The sequence below is a fragment of the Bactrocera tryoni genome, chromosome 2 (assembly GCF_016617805.1).
Source record: "Bactrocera tryoni isolate S06 chromosome 2, CSIRO_BtryS06_freeze2, whole genome shotgun sequence".
Taxonomy (NCBI): domain Eukaryota; kingdom Metazoa; phylum Arthropoda; class Insecta; order Diptera; family Tephritidae; genus Bactrocera; species Bactrocera tryoni.
Genome location: NC_052500.1, coordinates 22893294 through 22916220, shown reverse-complemented (window position 1 = coordinate 22916220; position 22927 = coordinate 22893294). Strand labels below are relative to the sequence as shown.

General features: G+C 40.0%; 1 protein-coding gene across 1 annotated transcript in view; it reads right to left on the bottom strand.

The window, feature by feature from the left end:
- LOC120769357 (neural cell adhesion molecule 1) overlaps nucleotides 1–22927 on the bottom strand; it is a 376191-nt gene that overhangs the window by 97258 nt on the left and 256006 nt on the right. The window contains exon 3 of the mRNA XM_040096318.1: nucleotides 383–643. Within this exon, the coding sequence (XP_039952252.1) occupies nucleotides 383–643 (261 nt within the window). The remainder of the gene's footprint in view (nucleotides 1–382; nucleotides 644–22927) is intronic.

The window sequence follows — 22927 nt, the reverse complement described above, 5'->3', positions numbered from 1 at the left end:
AAAATAAAATGTATACAGCTTTTCTTTACAAATTTTTACTCTAACTCCACTTGTGCTTTGTAGAGCTGCGGACAACTCCAGTATTCAAAATTAGATTATTGCATTACTATAACGCTAATATTTTTATCTTGCTCATCAAGTCGTTTACACCTGCTTTAGTGCTTTAAATCCACTTATTTCCTGGCAGCTACTTGTTTTTACATTTCCGCTTGTGTGTTGAATACTTAGTGTGTCTGTGTACTTTTTAAACTATCTAATATACATTGTGTAACCATAGTATATATGTATGTGTGTATGCTTGGTGAGACTAAATTTATTTACTTTCTATCCACTGACCTGTCGTTAAGTCACAATTTTCACTTAACAATTTCACTTTACTTACGTTATCGTCGGATCCGGTGAGCCACCCACACTGCTGCAAGTCAATTCTAACGGTTTATCCTCGGTGGCAATGGCTATGTTGCCCGGCGTTATCATTGGCGGATGTGGCGGTGTCAAAACTGTCAAATTGTAAAATTCCTGATGTACATCGGCACCGGTGCCTTTGGCCTTGATCCGACACTCGAAGCGGCCATTATCGCGATTGTATGAGGTGTTTTTTATTTGCAAGTCATAAATCCCACGACCTGGACGAAAATCCACTCTGCAAAAGAGAACAAGAACAAAATGTGTAAGAAGAAGAAGATGAAGTGGAGAATGGCATGAAAGTGTGTGGGAAAAATTCATATAGATACAGATATTTCTTGATTTTTTTTTCGGTTTTTGCAAGCACAGTGGCAACTGCATTGTGAGTGCGACGAGAGAGGGAGGCGGGTTGAGGCATATTTATATTGAAAAAGTGATAATGGTGAAAGCGTGCAAACTGCTGGCTACCGACCAGTGATGGCAGCAGCTGGCTAGCCACTCAGGGCAACAGCTGCGGTTGAAGCTCCCAGCTATGAGAGCTATGCCTGACGCTTGACGGTCGCTGCTGCTGCTGCCTCTGTGGCAACAACAAAGTTATTGTGTGCATGTCAAAGTTATTGTATGCACAGCGGCTACATTGCCACTCGGTTGCTGTGGCGGCGCAATGAAGGACAACGTTGGTGATGTTGTATACACACACCGACCCCCACCAACAATAGCCCAGCACCTCAGCGCCTCCTCACTGCCACACCACCGCATTTGCTCCAATTTCGAGTTGGTTTGTTTGTTGATTTGTTTGTTTGCTGGCTGGCAAGTGAAAATTAGAAAATGGCAATGACAGCGCGTTTGCGCGCGCGCGCCAAGTGGCACAAGTAAACAAAAGTGTGTTGATGAAGTTGGCGCGGCAGCAATGGCGTTGGGCGGCGGTCGGAGGCTTGCTTCGTTGGTGGCAGCAGCTGCAGCCGTCGTTTTTGTTGTTTGCGTTTGGCTACTTGGCCATTTGGGCATTCTGTGTGATTTACAACAGTTTGTTGCCTTGTTGCCGCTGCCCGGCCACCATTTCTCTTTTAGTGGCCGTAAAAGTTTTTCGCCACATTTCTTGGCGACACAAAATTATTTTCGCTCTCCGCCTTGAGTTATTCCTTTTTGATATTTTTATATGCAACTTTTTTATGCGCTTTTGTGTGGCGATTCGCAGGTTTGCTTTTAGGGAAATATTTTTAAAATATCTCATTTTCATGCCACCATCTTTTCTGGGTCATTGTTTTCAGCCGCTAATTTGTTTTTGGTCTATTTCTGTGTGCTATTATGCAAAGAAAGATTTCTTGTCATGACAGCGTGGGGTGCGCAAGGTGCGCGTAAGTTTGTTGGTTGTAATGCTATAATTTCTCAAAGTTGATGGTGAAGGTTGTGTTTATTACTTTTACTTCGAGTGAAACATAAAAATTACTACGGTCAATATTAAGGCTTTATTAGCACGCAAATTGTATGGAATTTATTGTTTGGTCAGTATTTCGACTTTATGACAGTTTTTTATGAAGACCATGCTGTCGGTTCAAGTTAAAGCGACTTTTTCGAAAAAATATCGCCGAGTCTTGAATTTAAACCAGCTAGGAACAAAATTTAAGTCAACGGCACCCTCTCATTTCAGCACTCGTCAATTATATTTACTGTATCAGCATGACTCAGTCAACAAAAGTTAGTCTCAATGTAGTATTTTGGTATCTCTTCTCAACTAGACTTTTGTTATTGACGGTAGGAACATAGAAGTCTCCGTTCATTTGTCTGCTTAATTTTAATTGCAACTTAGTTTCAGTTTTCAAAATGTCTCGCTAAAATTATTTTGATTTCAGTTATATATTCCCAAGATGCTCAACCGCTAGTAAAGTCACCTTAAGTCTTTGCATGAAAGTTCGTGAAATTATTCTGTAAATAAATGTCAACATCATGCGTTCTCTTTGATAGCTGATTTGGCAGCTATCCCTCTAGGAAATTCTACACTTCTAAAAATATACCTTCTATAGACGTAGCATAAATATTATGGTCAGTAAAAAATATACCAAAGATCAGAAAGTTCAAATAAAACTTGTTTTAGTATAGGCCTATAATCAATTTGTCTCCTACCATTTTATCAAAAAATAAATTTAGATATACTGATAGGCAGATACATAAGCAGGCGCATTTCGAGGGACCATTTATCAGGCGAGCAACATGCGTATTTTAATGGCAGGTCGATGGGTACTGCCCTGCATACTACATTATCATGGCTTAGAAAGGCTTTAGGGTGAAATAATTCGCTGTTGGGACTTGCCTTGATATTGAGGGAGCTTTCAATAACGCACTTTCGGAAACAGTCCGCTATGGACGGTCTTGGGGTTGAAACAAACCTCAAACACCTAATTTTCAGTCTTCTGTGCAACAGAGTAATTGAAACTGAATGGAGCAACGCATGTGCTTGACGAAATGTGAGTAGGGGAACCCCAGAAGTTGAAGTTCTCCTTCATTCTACTGCTGTGGATCCTGGTCGTTAACGATCTGCTAAAAGACTTGAGGATCAGGGCTGCCGGGTGATTACCTATGCAGTTGTTGTAGGACTTATGGTCAAAGAAAAGCTCCTGAGTACCGCGTAAGTATGAGTTGATGCAAGGGTAGGACAAATCCGTGACAAATTGGGCAGTCGGAAGCCTTACTAGAATATACCGGCAGTTGCAGTGAAAATTTAGGGTTGATTCTGGAGAGGAAGCTTTCATGGAAGCTGAAAACGGCATCGATTGCCTTATACTGGTGTAGAGGAACCATTAGTGAAAGGTGGAGTCTCTCTCCGAAATTGGTCCTCTGGCTCTAGGTCACCATAGTCAAGCTCATTATGTTCTCTGAAGTCTTTATGTAGTGGAGAGCTCATGTGGTGTGGAAAGACTCTCTAAAACCACTATGAGTAGAATGGGAGCGGGTCGGTACTCCCGTGTCCTCTTGAGTTCTACTACTAGATAGCTGGACTTCGCGGGAGTTGGGTCAGCACTGGGCCACCGTCGGTATCCTTTTGGCCCAAGATCGATCGCAATAAGGGGTTTCAACAGGCTATTGCCCTATGTCTATGGCTCTATGTAATAAAGCTGGAAATTTTCGCAGACTAAGCGTTTTGTACAGCAATTATTTTTTCCATGGCTTAACGTGTAAAAGGAGACTGCCCATTAAACCATTACAGCAACTGAATGGTGACAACATTGGACCCTTGGAATTACATTATTTGCATCTTTGAAAGTTTTTGCGTAAACTTTGTCGTCTTGCTTATTAAAAGTTTTCTAAAGCTTTCTTCTTTCATCTGTATAAAAGAGACAGAATAGTCCAGAGTAACCGACATCATGAATAATTTGGTTGATAAGTTGAATCCTAGAGACTTGTTAAGTTAAGAAACTGTGAAATTAAGTCGAATCAAAACCTCAGCTTTTCGATCTGTCAGTAAAGTTATGGTTAACTGTCAACAAAGCTTTATTTGGCAAAAAATTTAGTATATGACTGAACATTTTTTAGCCAACTTAAAATTTATTATTATTTTATTATTATTGCTAGCTTTACGAATAAACTGGTACAAATTCATTAGAGGAACCGTTCGTATATCATTCTCAACGAAAGCAAAAAATATGGCTTAAATGTAATTGATTTTGTGAAAGCTTTAAGCAGTTGAATTTGTAACTATGCCACGAAAGGCTGAAACAGAAAGTTCTACGAGTTTTATGATGATTTCCGATTGGATTACTTAAGGTCTGTAGAAGTGGAGGTGCCATATCATCTGATGAGAACGAAATACTCCCTATGAGATGAGTGTACCAAGAAGTGTGATGTTTGAGTTTCTTGGTTTTCAAATTATGGAAAAGCGTCCGACGCATTTTTGTAAATAATATAAAACCTCTTCATAAACCAGAAATCGTGATAAATAATAAGAATTTGAATGAAGTTTTTGTTAAAGTTGGACGGGTTAAGCTCGAAGTAGAGCGCTAGAGGTAATTATGCCACGAAGAGGGTATATTAAGTTTACCACGATTTACTTCTAGGAGGAAACATTGGTGACTCAATAAAAAATGTGTATAACTGATCGGTATGACAACCCGAGTCGATTTAGCCTGTATATGTCTATCTGACTGTATATACGAAAGCTGGTTCCACAGTTTTTTCAGATATGGATCCGAAATGTTGAACACGACCTATTCTTTCCAAGAGGAAGCTCAGTTGTCGGAATATCGTACCACTACAGGAATCAAGTGTTGTATGGAGAACCTTTTCATTTAACGAGTTATCAGCACTAAATTCGGCTTGGGTTATTGTCCAAATTAATGGTGGCATATTCGAAGAAATCATTCATATACATACTGCCATACAAACTGAATGTTCCAACTATTATTACTGTAACTTCTTCTTTTCGAGTTAGCTTCATGTAATTTGACACGGGTTATTGTGCAAGATAACTCTGAAATTTTCGAGTTTCGGATTTTATTCTTTTTGGCTTTTTTTTTCTTCAGATCACCTGAAGATCTAATGAAATTTAGGATAACCTTATTGTAAGAGCATTTTGCCTGCTGCGGGCCAAACGCTCGTCGATTTTTGTCTGCCGAAGAAATAGCAAAGATCTAATATCAAGCAGTGACAACTGACAAAGCCAAGCAAGACAACTTTCGATAAAGCGGATATAAGCGGAAGCGGAATTTATTTTTTTTTTTACTTTGGCACCATATTTTTTGGCATCTGGCTAAACTGTGTGGGCGGCGTTGTGCGAATGGCAAAAACTCATAATAGATAGTAGAAGGGCTGGAGCTGCTGCTAAGCTTTTTAACTTACTTCATTCTTCGCTTGCACTTTGGCTTTCGCCATTTCTGCCAGTGACACTTATTTATATGAATTTGAAAGTTTCAAGCCGCCCACTGCCAGCAACTTTCAGCATATTTTTCCATTCACGAAACATATTCTCCTCACTTGTATCGCAGTTAAACGCTTCGCACTTATTTCGTTATATAATACATATATATATATATATAAATATGTATGTGCATAATATTTTTATGCGATTTTGCTTTATGGCTGCTTTGTGTCATCGCTGATTTATTCACTTAAAAAAAAAAATTTTGCTTTGAAAGAAGAACAAGAGAAATTGTGAAACTTATCACTTTCATCCGTTTAAAAAGTTCAACATCTTCGATGCGAAGCAAGCAATGCTGGAAACTGGATGGGAGAGAGAGTGGCTTAGACGGGGCTTAAGGCAAGAATGCATACATACTGTATATATTCCTAACACCGAAGACGACGTGCGCTGCGTTACCTTGCTCCGAGCGTTTTCTTCAGCGTCAGCTACTCAACTGCCTCGCCCTGACTGCCACTCGATGGCTGAAGCTTCGTATATATAAGTATATATATTAAAATAGCTATATATATAAGCACTTTGCATATGCCACTCACACACACATACACACTAACACATTCTCTAACACCAAGTGAGACACAAAAGACGCGACATGTCTGTGCCAGCTGCTAGTTGACTGACTGGCGGTTGGCCTTAATCTTATCCTTCATACTTTCTTTACTTTTTTTTTGTTGAAATTCTTTCATGCCACTTTTTTCCTTGTTTCGTACAAATTTTCTCTGCTCCCCTTTGGCAGCTTAGTTTTTGTATCCAATTTTTCTTTATTTTTCTTCACACTATGTCGGCACATGTAAAACAGCTGTCAGCGTTCTGACAGCGCTGTTTCAAGACACTTAGTTTCGTATATATACGTTGAGTTGACTGCTGACACATGCTCATATCCTTTGGTAAGATTTAGAGGGTAATTTAGCATTAACTCGGTTCATGATTGGCTCTAAATGTGGTTATTTCTTTTGGTATAAGTTCCTGCTTTTTGTAGGAAGATGTAATAGGTCCAATAGTCTGAACTTCAAAAGTGTGGGTTTATAGATAAGCTTTGTTCTGTTTGCTAGGTGCCGATAGTTCTGGAAAAATAATCCAAGTTTATTCAATACGACTTTCCGAATAAGAAAGTAACGCACTCTGAGATTTTCGATTCTCAGAAACAAAACCGTGAATAATAGTAGAGTAGGACGGTAGTTAAAGGAGACCCCTAGAAGGAACGTGTCTCCTTGAAGAGTGACTGAACCTTTGTGTTGTTATTGAATGTTCTTGTGAGTTCAAGCAATACACTTAACGTTATAAAACTATAGGTTCAAAGATTGTGGAACTTTATCTGCCAAATTTCTGTCTTTATCGGACTAATATATATACAGTGAGACAGTGTCAGTGTATTCTTTGCTACAGTGTAACCTCGAAGCTGCAGGATACAATATATATGTATATATATATACATCGAGGTTACACTGTAGCAAACAATACACTGACACTGTCTCATTTATTTCGATTTTGTGCTATATTCTTATTTTAGATACATATTTTTTTTTTTTTGACCTTAGATATTTCGGTCTCCGAATTTATTCTACATGTGGGAATAGTTCGGCCTCTCTGTCGGCTGCCATGTTTTGACGATAACGATATTTCCAGTCAATAACGTGCCAGGTTATTGTGTCGGGATCTCGTCTCAGCCTTCAGCCTTCAGCCTGTCCCATTTTATTTTGAGAATCTCGGTCCCTTGGGTTGATTGGCTGATCATAAGTACAATCCTTGATTTCGCTATCTTCTCTTTTTAACTATAACTATTTTGGACTTTAGATATTTCGGTCCTCAAATTTATGCTACAGGCATATCGACCTATCGGTCTCATTGACGGCTGCCATGTGGATTCCAGTCGAAAACGTTCCAGGTTATTGTGTCGGGATTTTGTCTCAGAACAGGCCCAAGCAAGTCACATTTTAGTTTTGAGAATCTCAGTCCCTAAGGTTGATCAACTTCTGCGTGGCCATAAATTCGTATTAGCGAGAGCGACGAGCCAGGAAATGTCGAAAATACTGTGAAGGCATCGGTTTGTGGAAACTGGTAGGCCAGAGGCTGTGAGGTTCCATATTTCGCAGCCTCATAGAAGTATATACTTAACTTTGAAGTTGAAATCTTTGGTTTTTGTACACCGCATAAAGATTGCGAAGCTCCAGTTCGCATTGAGGCTGTCGCTAGCTTGGCGTTTTTGTGGGGTTGGTGATGTTTTCTTATGATCTTACGAAGATAGTTATAAAACTGTCCAAGTAACAAGTGGTAGATATGGCTAGGTGATACGTGACTGCTTTTCATATAAACTCATTGTGGTTAAGAGGATCGTGAGGAAATAGGGAAAAGTTCAAGCTTAACTGCGGTATTCGAGAGGGTTATTCAAAGAGGATCGAGAATGCGTTGACGACGAACCATGTTCAGGACGGCCATCAACATCCACTGATGATTAACACGTCAGTATAATAAAGGAATTGGTGTTTGATAATCGATAATTAACAGTCAGAGATCTTACTGGCATCGTTGGAATATCGGAAGGATCAGTGAAAACCACTTTGAGGGATCATTTGAGTCAAAAAAAAGTGAAAGCACGATTGGTTCCAAAATCACAAAGTTTTTTCGAAAAACATAGATCCAAGACTCATCGCTAGTAATAACACGTTTCATGACATCCTGGTAGCAGGAAAGCATTGTTCCACAGACGTTAAAGCGAACAATGATTTCCTACTACCAGGATGTCATGAATTACTAGAGATGAGTCTTCAAACTATGCTTACGACGCGGAAACAGATTATCAGCCGAATATGATGGCAAAAGTGAGCCGAAGCTGAAAAAAGCACGTGAAAACAGGTCAAAAATCTAGGCTATGTTGACAGGTTTCTTCGATTGCCGAGTTGCGGTGCACTCCGAATCCCTTCCGACCGGCCAAACTGTCGAGAAGGAATACTACTTGAGGGTTATGCGTCGTTTTTGGAAAACTTTCCGTAAAAAGAGGTCGGAATTATGCGCCAAAAACTTTTGGTTTTTGCAGGAGGATAATGCACCGTCGCAAACTGCATTGATTCTTCTTGAGTTTTTTACCAAATTTTCAATCAATATCGTGTCACAACCACTGATTTCACCTGATATAACTTCATGTGACTTTCGGGCCATTCAGCAAACTCTAACGATCGCTCCAGGTAACCGTTTTGAGTCAATTGTAGCCCTGAAACGCTAAGCGCATTGACAGCTAATCGGGAAAATGACTTTAACAACTGTTTCGAGGTTTGGAAAAAACGTTGGCACAAGTCCATTGGGGCCACGGAGGTTTGCTTGGTGGGGACGACATAGATTTTAGAATAATTTATGAATTTTAAGGTTGTAAACAAAATCTTACTATTTTTTGCTCTTAATAGTATACCATATATTTCTGAATATCTTTATGTGAACAGCTTTGGTATCAGTCCTTGTTATTGCTTACATAAGCACTTGTCGGCATTTCACAAATACACAAACACACATGCCATATATATATACATGCGATATTATTTTTTACTACTTTCATATAATTTGGCGCTGTCATAGCGAGCAAAAAGCATAGAAGAATGTATCAAATAAGCATAACTACAAAAAAATGATAAACACATACATATAAATGTCTTCATGCTTAGCATACGTCGCTGACACTCAACACCCACTTGCCGCGCTGGTGTCGCGCGTGAAGATTCTCAAGCAGATGTCATTTGTCAGCGACGCTCAAGTGTGGATGCACATACTTATGTATATATACTTGTATATATTGATATGGGTGTAGATATCCCTGTAGGAAAATCTGATATTACAAAGACGGTGCTTCTAGTTCAACAAACGTTATAACTAGTAAGAGTTCAGAACCTTTCTATTAAAGAAACCATCAAATTAAACATAGTCAAGTTCTTCGCAGAGTTAATTCAAATCTTTGACTTTAATTTTTAAGTTTGCTATAGCTCAAGGCTAGTATGAATTAGTCAAAAGAACAAGTGGAACACCTGGCCTGCTTTTCCCTACAGGGCACTACCCTCTCAAGTACATATAAGCATGCTTATATTCTAGCCTGTGTCTACTCACTTTCATGTTTATTCTTATAATTGGCTTTTGCGCTACGTTCTTACTGCTTCCCTTTTTCTTTCGCCATATTACCCATTCCATTATAGCCTAATTTGCTTATGATTATGCGGCTTATAAGCGCTTAAAGCTGTTTTCTGTTTTCTGCTTTCTAGATTTTTTCTTATCTTTATATTTCGCAAAATTCGCTTTGTTATTCTCTCATACACATTTGTTGCTTAATTTTATTGTTTCCATCTCTTATTGTTATTTGTGTCATTTTCATATTTTATTTGTCATTCATATTTGTATTTATTTCCGTCTACGCCATAATGGTTTGCTCTTTAACCAATGCAGGGTTGCCTACACTTTTTATATAACAGTAGCTGTCTTCGAAATTATAGCCGTAGTCATTTGATATCATTCTTACATATAATTGTGAAAGAGGAAGGATAGATTTTGAAATTGGCTGTTGATACGAAGGTTCCAGCTTTGGCTTTTCCAGTCTTTATATTTGAATGCCTTAGAGTTTGTAGAGAGTCGAAACGTACAAACAACTCGCATAATCCACCTATATTGGGTGATGCAAGTAGGGGTACGTTTTTCAAAAGCCTTGTTTTGACAGATCACGCATGAGTCATGTCCGTCTGCTTATGGTATATGCGAACGAGTCCATGAATTTTCAGATATCGATCTATAACGTCGTTACCTTCCCAAGAAGCTGCCAATTTGTCAAAACCGCCGATAATCGTTTTCATCAAAGAAAGACTCAGACCTAAACAACGTTTTCAAATTGTTCAACTATATTCCTAAAAATCTTGTGCTGTAAAGATTTCGCGAGCTACGCTAAGCTTATGGTCAACATAATAGGCCTACTGAGTGTACTATTCGCAACACAATCACCCAACTTGAGACCCAGCATTTATTATTGAATAACATTCAACCGGACAGACCACGTCCAACACGAAGGAAATAAAATAAAGCAGCCGTAGCTGTAACTGTACACAAAGGCGATGGAGAGGGGATTCGGCGCCGTTCGCTGTAACTCGGATTGACGTATGAAACGACTTGGCGCCTTTTACGTCGAGATCTTAAATTGAAAGCGAACAAAATACAGCTTGCGCAAGACCTGATACTTCTCGCTCTTCCTAAGCAACAACACTTCACTCTATCGGCTCTTGAAAAGCTCCAAGAAGATCCGACGTTTTCGAGCCAAATTTGGTCAGTGATTCATTTCTGATTCAATGGGTATGTAGACAATCAAAATTGCCGCATTTCGGACGAATAACAACCTAAAGAGATTCAAAACAAAAGCAGTTCTTTCATCTAGAAAACACAACGCTTTGGTGTGGTTCGATGATTCCACCGGCCTACATATCTTCAATAATGATGCCAGTGAGAACGTAGCCGTCAATGGCAAGCGTTATCGCGTCATGATAACCGACTATTTGATGCCTGAAATACATGACCGTATGAAAGTATTCGGCGCAGTACCCGCCGGCAGAAGCAGAAGAAGAGGAAGACCTCCACTCCCTTGGAGGGACCAGGTCGAGAAGGACCTGACTTCGTATGGAATCTCCAGGTGGCGCCACTTTGCGAAAAGAAGAAACGTCTGGCGCGCTGTTGCTAACTCGGCTTTAATCGCGTAAGCGGTTTCTATGCCAGTAAAAAGAAGATATGTAAAGTCTTTGCCGAGAACCCTGCTTCGATTAAGGCCTTGAAGCAAAACATCACACTAAGTAGGAAACCTGCAAATAGATCACCCTTTCTGAGCAATTTTTATATGGGTTCTTTTCAGGGAGTTCCACATTTTTCCTTGTCAGTATTCTTTTTTAAATTCAGGATTTTCAGTATTATAAATGAATATTTCAATTCATAAGTCAAATCGGTTAGTAAACACCGGTTTTGTTACTAACTTGTGTACAGCGCCACCTAACGTGCATAGCCTTTTGCAAAAGTACTACTCTTTCCACTTTTTCCTCGACTCTATTGCCACCGGCCCACATATTGTAAATCTAAATTATAGTAAAATCTAACATATTCTCTTTGAGTTTTATCTTTAATCACTTTCCTTTCACCCATTTCGCAGACGCCTTTAGTTGTTCAACAGGGCGTATGATTGATGTATTCGTGAAATGCTTGCACACCTCTATCCTTCAATTCGCTCTGCTTCGCACCGCGCTCGTTTCATGTCAGCGCTTCCAATTTAGTGTGGTGTTAAAATGACATTCCCCATTATCTAATTAAAATTGACATGCAAAGCAAATCAACGGAAGACAGCTGGTTTCTTTTTTGGAAACAAGCTCACGGAAACACATGTACATATATATATATACATTAGTATGTTTGTATGTGTGTGTGTATTTACAGTTTTACTTTACTTTTGAGTTATTCCACCGCTTTTATTCCGCATTCAGTGAGCTTTAAATTTTCGACTTTGCCCTGCTTAAGTTGACTTGAATGCGACTGGCAAAGCAAATTTGAGAAGAACGGGATGTTGAAGTAGGAGAAAATCTTAAATAATTAAAAATTTAAGCAGATTTTTCTCAAGAAATTTTTTTTACAAAAAATTTCGCATTTAATTTGTTTCACTTTAAGAATTTTTTCCATTTGGAGTGCGCTTTTGAATTCATATTATGATACCGTTCCCAAAATAAATGAGCTTTGAAAGTAATAAATTAAGAAAATGCATTTTAAGAAAGGTTTACTGTCTTTCATTATCTACTACCTAAGAGTTTTTTCTGTGCTCAGTTGTCATCTGGTGTGATTTGTGGTTAAAAAGTTAGATACTTAAGTTTGATTTTTACGTATGTAGATCTCCATTCCACAACTAAATACTCAAGGTATACGTATAGGGCGAAACCTCTGGAGCATCTTATTAATTTACTGCTTTGTTAGTAAATTAGTCACTAAGGCCGTCACCAACAACCAATCACGTACCATTTGTGGAAAAGAACTTCCATTCAAACCATCAGTTTTCATGCGGAATGACACAATTCGTCAACCTCTTCAAATTTTCCAATGTCAAAGTCCAAGAATCAAAAGGACGTAAAGATTTCATCGGCCGGTTAAAATATGTTTTCCGTCTGGGTTCCGACAAATGAGCAATACCAAGAATCAAAAAAACTTGAGCAAAATCTCAGATTTGTTTCCCACAAACTCAGGAGCTAGTGCGTAGCGGACAGACTGGCGGATATACGGACGTATTTTTTAGGGAGACTTTTCATTTCTTTTTATACACTACAGTTACATGCAATCTATAGCTGCTCTGAAAATGGGTCCCCGATTGCTGCAGTGATTCTCGCATTTTCAAGGCTTAACCTAGAACTAAATTACTACTGGAAAGGATACAGTCCACTGGACCACTGCGCCGTGAAATCTACTCCTAGCGGCAGCTTCTCCGCGTACATACTTCCGCGAGATATCTCGGTGGGGTGGAGACGCAGGCGAAAATGCGCAGTGTGCTTTTTCACGAAGGAATCGAAGCTCAAGTGGAAGAGGGTATCTTCTATAGGGAGCTCTAAATCAACTCAACAGCCAGATCACTGTAATGTCACTGATGTGTACATTCCGAAGGCCGAGCTGCTTTACTGACCTTGAACTCGCTCAGAGTGAGGTCAAAGCAATTTAAGGAGTGCAGGATATCACTAGCAGTATCATCGAGCTACTTCTATATTAAAGTTGGCTGGGTGTCTGGTCACAGCAGAATTGTCGGATTTTGTAATGTAAGTAGATGAGCTTGCAAAAAGCGGACTCATACCTAAATTCCATCAGGATAGGAACAAGCAGGCGTCTCCCTGTCTTCGATCATTCGCACACTGGAACTTTGTACTTTGCGCGATCTCAGGAAGCGTTGGCCAGCAAGCAGCACTTGTGGGATTGCGTATGCCGTCTGAACAAGGGTGAAACATAAAAGATCCATTGGACTGTTAGCAAGGCTCACATTGCTGCAATGATAGGCGTACTAACTGGACACTCTCCCATTGGTGCTCACGCGGTGAGGCAAAGGATTTTGGAGGACGCGACTTGTCAAAGATAAAAAGAAGAAGATGACGTGGAAAAATTTAGACACTTTCGCATCCACTGTCCAACTTTCGCCAGACTAAGATTAACGCGAACCGTATGAGCCAGGCTGGAAGTGATATTACTCGTCTCAAGGAATTTGTAGCATGTAGCATTTTCAAGGCGTTTTGTCGACATGCGAGGGTTTTGTGATCCATACTTGGAATACTGGGCGATATAACAGACAAAAGTCTCTAGGTGATCAAATGGAAATATTCATGGTTTCACGGGAAATTATCCTATTTATCTAAACTCATATATTAGATTATATTGTCAATACCACCAATGGCAGACAAAATAATAGTTGTGGGTCATTGCACGGAGAAAAATATACAGAACTTGAAAAAAGAAAACATCTGGAAATCGAACAATTTGTCTCCAAGAAATCACTTTAACTAATTTGTGTAAAGGTAGAACTAGTGGCTTGCTGTATGCCTACTAAGCCCACAACCTACACTACTAAGCACTGAAATGATTGTTTTATTAGTTCCCGACTAATATAAGTTTGCCTCGCCTTCCTCTTACACAACCAGTCCTATTCTTTTTGCAGCATAAGCACTGACCTATCCATATTCACCTCACCAAACCGCGTTTGCGACAAATTGCTTTCAGCCATTGTGTTGCCAACTATTTGCATGCACCCACACTCACACCTTTCATGCCCCGGCACCGAAGTTTATTAAAATTGAAATTCTATTTAAAAACTTTTCCACTTTCGAATGGGCAAAAAGTTTTCCGGCATTCAAGAGGTACGCTGCCATAGCCAATACACTGTCGCACACAGTTTCGGTATACCACCAATACGCCGGACAACAGCAATAAACAAAAGTCGTAACGCCGTTACTTTTGCCACGCCTGCACTTCACGCATTTCACATTCGAGTTCAGTACACCGCAGAGTTTCGCTCCCAATATTAGCGCTCCGGGCGGGCACAATACGCCATTAGCAATTCGGTTATTCCCGTTACTCCGCACACTTTAGTTGCTGTCTTTCAAATCAGTTCGTTATTATACACTGTACATCGGTACTCACATTCGTTGCGCTGCTTTTTTTGGTCATTCTTTAGATGTACACTCCACCTCTCATCCTCCGCTGCTCATAAATTAACATCAAATACGCAAATGGCAACATTATTTAAAAATCTCCACGATACAATAGCGCAAAATAAATTTGTTAAAACCAATTTCGAAGTCGTTTTGTCGTCGCGTCGCCGCCGCCCAATAGTCCGAACTTCATGCCAGCCGTGGATTGCTTAAAAACTACGGATACTTAGCGCCAGTACTCAAAAAATTCTCAAACTGTTATGCAATTATTCTTTTATTCCACGATCCGAGCATAAATAAAAGCCGAAAAAATGAAGTTATAGCTGTGGCTGTGCGGTCGGAGTTGAGGACTTTGGTTTGCTCCAGCGAGTTCGGTTGTGCGTCTGCCGCTTCAAATGCTTGTGAAGCGCTGTTCACGTTGAAAGCGGCGGCATGGGCTGTCAGTTGTCGGTTCTTCTTTCTCGTCTTTACTTTGCTTTTCGTTTTTAGTTCGTTTTTAAGCTCGTTTTTTATTTTCTTTTTTTGCTCCGCTTGTCGCTTTGGCATTTTGGCAGCGCTAAAATTTATTACACCGCTGCCCACAATGAAATGTTACAAATTTGTACTACTTAAAATGCGCTGGCGACACTGACTTCGGGGACTCTGCTGTGTTGTTGTCAAGTGTGTGGGTGTTTTTTTTTGGGCTTTTTTGTGATTTCATGCAAAAAAAATGTGTTTTTGTCTGCCTTACGCTGTTCGTGTTAATGCTTCACTTTCTGCTTGCATTTTGCCTGCTACTTCGTGCATTCCTTCGCGAAACTTTCGTGCAACTTTAAATCGAAACCTTAGAGAGCTTTAAAAATGTATAAAGAGTATTAAAAAGAGCGGTTTCTTTTCTTTAGCGAAGACGTCTAAAGACAGATTCGAGACAAAATGTAGAATGAACTTAAATCGCATTTATATTAAAATTCGCTTAAATCGGCTGATTCTTGTTAAAAAGTCGCAGCAGCTCGGAGAGGCAGTAGAAAGTTCATAACAATTTGAGAGCAACGGGAATATTAGACATCTGAGCACAATCAAAAAGTGTTTAGAATGTTTAGCTACCGATTCGGAAATCGGTCTCATTTAACCTTTTGACTTATTCTTCGCGAGAAGTTTGACACTCTCACCCACCAAATTCACAGCAATCATTTTCACGAATTGGACGACGAACCAGTCTATACTGATCTAAATATTGCAGACGATGGATTAAAATTCCAACTGTTAGCACCAGCAGAAATGTTAGGTGGTACCTTCGTCAGCCGTTCTTTCGATAACAATTATTCTCAACTTTGAGAGCCTCAACCAAACCCGCAAGTCATTAGCCCGCAGCATCTGGGGAAAAAATAAAGCTTTGTTGTGAGCTTACATGTTAATCGACCGGTCGGTCATAAATTACGCAGTACCGGTGCGGCCGCTTTGATGATGTAGAACGAAGAAGCTTCAGACTTGTGCCCCGTACATAAAAGAATGTCTCCCGGTGTCTCCAATCGAAGAGCTGTATAGTGAGAGCTGAATGCTTCCTGTTACGAGGCACAGTGCAGGCTTCTCAAAGCAGTTTCTACTAGGATGCAATCGTGAAAACCAGCCGCCTAAGAGCCTAGGAGCATCAAGAGATCACTCCTTGCTTATGTGAACGAAATAGTATAATTCACCGACCTGACTGCGAACGCAACTGAGTTCAGACATGCACTGAACGCAATTAACAGTGGAGTTATAACCACGTTTCTTCATTCCCTCCCAGCGAATGGCGCCTTTGGAGTCAAACCACCACCCATTGCAGTTGAAAAGTTCGAGTTTGCTCGCGAATATAGAGCAAACCATAGTAGATCAAGGTTCGACTTATCCAAAATCGACCTCGGCATACTACCTTTTTCCTGCTCTATGAAACATAGTCATCTAATACCGATCTCTCTTTGATTTGACCCCATGGAAGCAACCCGGTCTTCTTTTAGAAGGCCTTTGTGTCTTGTCACCTCTCCAGAAAAACTGAATAACTGCTACAATAATAGCCACAGGTTTTATAATTATCTAAGACTTTAACGCAGGATTTTTATTTCTGATATTTTAAATTTAAACTCACATTAGCGTTTTGAAGAAAAATTATTCAGTAAGATGAAATGATGCGTCTCCAGTAGGAAAAGTGTCATTGCGATTGAGGAGCAAATGCCGGCATATCTAAAGTAATTAATAAGGCCTCAAATTTTCGAACTTTTTATTATGGAAATAAGACGAAGATGTTTGAGATTAGACCTTGCAGAGACAACACCTACAAGGTGCGTTCCAAAGTAAGGAGTACTTACAAAAAAAAAGAGAAGAATTGGTTTTTTCGGCAAAATCAATTTATTTTATTCAAAATGGCCGCCAGTATGCCGGTGCATGTCTTTTGAATGGCCTCTACGTCTGCCTAACGCTTTCCTTTCGTGGGCAAATGCATTTTTCCGAAAAGGAAGAAGTTGCACGGGACCATGTCAGGCGAATACGGGGAGTGGTTAATGGTTAAAATGTGATTTTTGGTCAAATAATCGGTCACAAGCGTCGACCGAATGTTGGAGTCTGAGCAATTTTTGGTATTTAATCAATTTGTGCGGAACAAACCGTGGACACACCTTTCGTAAGCCCAAATGTTTGGTCAAAATGCCATAAATCAATGTTTTGGAGATATTCAATTTCATTTCCATGAATCTCAATGATGATTTCGGCTGAGTTTCCATGGAATTTCCGGTGATCACGGATTTTGATTGGCCCACATGTTGATCGTCATTTATGTCCTCACGACCACTTTGAAAACGTTGAAACCACTCTTGCACTCTGCTATGGGATAGGCAATCATCGCCATAAACTTGTTTCATCAATTGAAACGTTTCGGTAAAAGTTTTACCAATTTTAAAACAAAATTTAATGTTGGCTCTTTGTTCGAAGCTCATTTTCGCACCGATAACACAAACATATTGACACTTAAAACGCAATAACTTCACTTCCAGGAAATGAAATGTCATGAACTTCTCACTAGGCAATCGATAAAGATAGTAGATTCTAACGCACCAGTCGACATATAGATGGCGCCACCAGGGGGCGCTAGATTCAAAAAGTCTTGTTTTTTTCTGAACGCATCTTGTATATACTACTGTGATCAAATGGAAAGGTGAATTTTGTCCTTTTCATCTCCTTTAAAGTAATCCCCCCCTGCTGCAAGAGACTTATGCCAACGAATTTTCCAGTCATCATAGCACTTGGAAACATCCTTTGTCGTGATGATCATCAGAGGCTTCTTCGATTCAGCCTTTATATCCTCAATTGAGTCAGAACGGTGTCCTCGGAGTGGTCATGTTAATTTGATGAACAGCCAGCAGTTACACGAAGGTAAATCAGGCGAATAAGGTTGTTGCGGCACGATATTGGTATAAAATTTGCCGAAAAATTATGCGACAGTGTATTATCTTGGTGCGTAAACCAAGAGTTGTCGGTGAGAACGACGCGTAACAATCAACTAGTACTATTTCTTGTTGACAGTTTAGAAGGTTGGATGGAATTGGTAGTGCACACCTCGATAATCAAAGAATACTGTCAACATAACCTCAATTTTTGACATGCTTTAGTGGTTTTTTCGGCTTCGGCTCACCTCAGTCGCGATATTCTTTCGACTGATCATATGTTTCCGAGTCGTGAACCTAGAGAGTATTCTCTAACTAGTGGTATTAGAAAGTAAATTTGCCGGGATGAAGTCGAATGTAATAGATTTTTTTCTTATCTAAGCTACCTCGTTAAATAAGGCTATGTACGTAGTCGGAAACCATAGTATCACAAAGATGGTATTACAAACAACGAAAAACAAAAACCAAAGTTGTGGAGTGTTTTGATTATTATCCCTATTCATCTTTAATAGCAATGAGTTTTTTTTGGCTTTTTCGATCTGATATAAGTTTAGGCAGAAACATTTTTCTCATCGCCAGACACCTTTCTTCGGAAGTCCTTTTGAGGATCGGCTACGCGATGAAGAGAATCCAAAACTTCTCAAAATGAATCGACGATTATTGAAGTGCATTAAATTCTACAAATGTTCTTTATTTTTATTTCTAATTAAATAATATTGCTGCAAAACATAGGAGATTACCCAAAAAATACCCCTTTTTATTGGAAAGTTATATAAGCCGTTAATTCCAATAATCTACCTCCACTCACCTTATCCTTTAGCATACAACTCACTGCATATTACCTGCTGCATTCCAACCATTATTCAAACCACAATCCTCTCTTTAACTAACGGTTTATCGTATACTAATTTTTCATTCATTCGCCAAGCTAAGAGGCTAGCCTTGTTTATCTACAGGATTTACAGACTCAGGCGTTTAGAGTTATTTTTTTTTTATCTACATGAAAGCACATATGTGAGGTTATGTGTGTTTATAGGAATGAGCACAAGCATACCCTTGAGAATCTCATTTTCCACGCATAGAAACAACTTTAATTCCCTGCTCGTGTCGTTGATTTTTCCGAACACACATACACATATCTTAATGGCTGCATGCGAGTAGCATACTTATAGGCGTTTAAATGGGGTACCAAAAATATACACAACAACAACAAACATATTTGCAGCGTCTGCAACACATATCTAATAATTGCCTGTTGCGGCGTCAGCTGCGGGCATATTCTCACGTGCGTTAGCTTTCACCGCCACACTGTTGTTGTTGGTGGGCATTCAACCACTTTTCCAAGCGACTGCTCGGTGGCAGCTTTCATTTTGTCGGTGGCGAGCTAATATGAAACTAAGTAGACGGCACACCGTTAACATCGCAACACGTGAGCGCGTAAGCGAGTGAGGAGTGTGTGGTGTGTTTTTTTTGTTGTTGTGTGGCAAGCATGTTATGTTGTTGTGTGTCAAGAAAGAATTGAAGGCGGAGGTAGCAGTAGCCTAGCTGCTGTCATTTATAAGTTCGCCTGCTCCCTACACCCTCCCTAACTGTCGCGTACTCCTCCCTCTCTTCAGGCCACATTTGCCATTCTCTCAGTAAGTCATCTCACAAGACCGGCGGCGCATTAGTTCTATCAGCGATATCGTTTGCATTAGCGCGCCTTCCCCAAAGCTCCTCCCGTCAATTGCAGCTCTAACTTCTACACAATGTATGCTAACTGTATATTGCCTTGGATCTTCGTCTCCCACCCTTCAGCGTCTCGCACGGCGAACTCGACTTTCATCGCTGAAGCTGCCACTGCTGTCTTGAGAATTATGCAAAGCAGCCAGTTGGGATTGTTATGCAAATTGCAGGCAATTACCTTGGCAAAAGACATGAAAGTTGTTGTTTTTGCTGTTTTATTTCCATTTTCTTTTCCTTTCATTCGTTTTACTCGTATATGTTGTTGTAGTTGGCGCGGTAAAAGGTATCGAATCATAATTTCAATGCGCGCAGAGAAAAACAAGCGCGAACACACACATACACAAAATATTACAACCACAACAATAGCAACAACAAAGCCGACTAATGTCAGTCGGCTAATGTTGGCGAACATGAAAGTGCTTTTTACCGTTACATGGCGCGACGAGTTTTTACACATAAGTAGCTTTGTTATGTGTGTTTTTTTTGTCATTTTTGTTGTTGTTGCTTTTGTTGTCGCGTGGGAAATATCTCAGAAAGCTTTCGCCGTTGTTGCCAGTCTGCGGCTGTGCTCTTTAATAACTTTTTGATCAAATATGTTTTATGCACAAAAGTACCTTTGATTTTTTGGCTCCAACTAGAATGTCTTTTGAGGTCAGCACAGCTGTGTCTAACTTCAGTTCAGTAAATGGAAAACAACATCTAACGACTATTAACGACGAACGGAATGTCTTTGGGTCTAATTTTCAGGGGTTTACTTCATTTTTTAGGATCCAAAAACTTGAAAATTAAGGAGGCTTTGTCTGAATCGTTAAAACCTCTTTGACAATTTTTATACTATTCCCAAATTCGCTCTTTTCTTTAAACATTCTAGAATTGTCTGCCGACATATGATAAGTTTTTCTATAATTTTGTCTTCTTTAGGTTGACTAAACCCACAACCCTCCCTTTAGTATAACTACGTATGTACGTCCCTCGTACCTCCCTCCACTATGGCTGCCAGCTTCTAGAGCAATATTCTATATCCGCTTGTTACACTGTCTGTTGTAGACATATCAAGCTGCAACAAAACATTCTACCGTTAGGTTAGTTTAGGTCGAAGGACTGATCCAGAGCTCACACTTGGACTTCTTCCATCTTTGTGAATCCATATATACAGAACTCCTTTATCTTACCTTATAAACTAGCAAAGTGCCTTGTAGCCAATGGAAAAATGCTCAGATTTTTAGTTTCTGTTTCCACAAGCTCGGTGAGATATCTGAAAGTCTGAATGCCCAAGTCTTGAACTCGCAATCGCGCTATAATAAAGGTGGAATTATTAAAAATATTCCTACCTCGTCTTCCTTCATACATCTTCTGCAGAAGGAAGAAGTTCTTCTTAGAACTCCTACAACTTGGGAGAGGCTAGCCGCACTGAGGACAAAGAGCTCACTTGATCTCTTACTATCGAACTTGGGCCAAAAGATTCTTGAGACAGCGCATGAACGGTTGGCAAAATAGCGCTTACCAAGCTTCTGCGAAGAACAGCTATAAAGTAGTAGAACACAAAAAGAGAGGAGAGCTCCAAACGCTAGCTCAATGATGAGTTCTTGGCTTGAAAATGTCAGCTAATGTCTCAAAGAGTTGAACTGCTATTATACTGCTAGGTACTATTAAGGCGATTTAATCTCTATTTGGAAACATGGAACCAAAGGCCTTTATTTTGCATCTGCAGACTGGAGTTTCAGCCTCTATTCCGCAGAACTGGAAATCTAGGGCACAATAGACCTAAGGTCGCGGTACATTCCTTGTTTGTCAATCTAGGCCCATGTTATTTAAGTGCTTCTTGAGCTTACAGTGGCCAGTCTAGAATGCGGGAAATAGCCTGATTTTGTCCCTTGGGAGGCTGACTACTTCTTCTTTCATGCTTAGCAGCTCCTTTGTTATATGAAGACCCCCCGCGGTGAAGGGTTCAAGTCCTACCAAGTTAGTGGATGCTGCGGAGCGAGCGAGCTCATCAACCAATTCATTCCTGCCTATGCCTTTGTGACCAGGCGCCCATATAAGGTGCACTTGGTTACATTCCGATAGACTGTTCAGTCGTTCTCTACACTCCTTCATCAATAGCGACTTGATCTCGTATGCAGATATTGCCTTAAGTGCCGCTTAACACGGCACGTACGGTTATACGTTCGTGGCGATAATTTTGTTGGCAGTTTATCTCTTCGCACCGACTTATGACAAAGATCTTTGCTTGAAATATGCTCGGTAAACTTTCTGTAGATATGGAGAGTTTGGTGAGTGGTCCTGCGAATTCCCTCCGACGTTTTTGAGCCGTGTACCGCTTGATTGTACTATCCCTAAGCTGTAGCTAGAGAGCGGAATCATTTCATTCAGTCTTATTGCTAAGGATAACACTGAACTTCTTAGTGAAGTTTACTCTTTGAGTAAGGCTGTCTTTTGGGAGAAGGGCCAATGATATTTCACCACTTAAGTCCTTTATACGCTGGAATGAGATTATCTTAGCTCTTCCAAAACCTTCTGTTGTCAATTGAGGGCGTTTATCTACCTGACCGATTACTAGGTGAAGTGGTGTGAGGTTAAGTATTACTTCAAGGGCTGCCGTCGGTCATATGGACATGGCTAACGACCTTCCACCGCAGAGTGGAATCCAGTGTGAGACCAAGTTATTTCACCACATTAGTCATCTCTATCTCTCTGCCCTGAAGGGTCAGGTTCCTGAGGCCGTGCAGGGACTTACGTCTCGTAAACGGAACGATGGTCGTCTTCGAGGTGTTTATATACAGTTCAACCCCACTGCACAATCCCTTAGCCAGGTTAAATTCCCTTATGACTAAGTCACAGAGAGTTTTGTATCAGGTTAAGGACTTTAAAATTGGCAGCAACTCAAAGTTTTGGCAGCAAAAGCTCAGTTTGAAAAAGCTCAAGATGAGAAAGTTTAAATTGATTGGTATACATGACCATTGGTAAACGATTTATGAAGTATACTCGTTCTTAAACCGAATTTAGTATATATGCATTTCTTTCCAAAAGTAATCCTGAGACCATATAGAAAAAGTGAACGATTCTCTTGATGTTGCAACTTCAAGAGTCTGTGTTTATTTGACGTTATCCTCCGTTAGGTGTTTAAGATAAATGCCGCCCTGATACTGTAGTGACTAGAATCTGCTAAGATCGCCAACCTTTTTGAAAGCTCTTTCAACCTGCCACAAATATGCTTAGAACTGTGATATGGATTCCAACTGGGCATATTCTAATTGCTTGAAATAGGTTAGATGTGTTTCAACTTTAGTTCCGCAAAAGCGGGAATATCAAGAAATATGTGC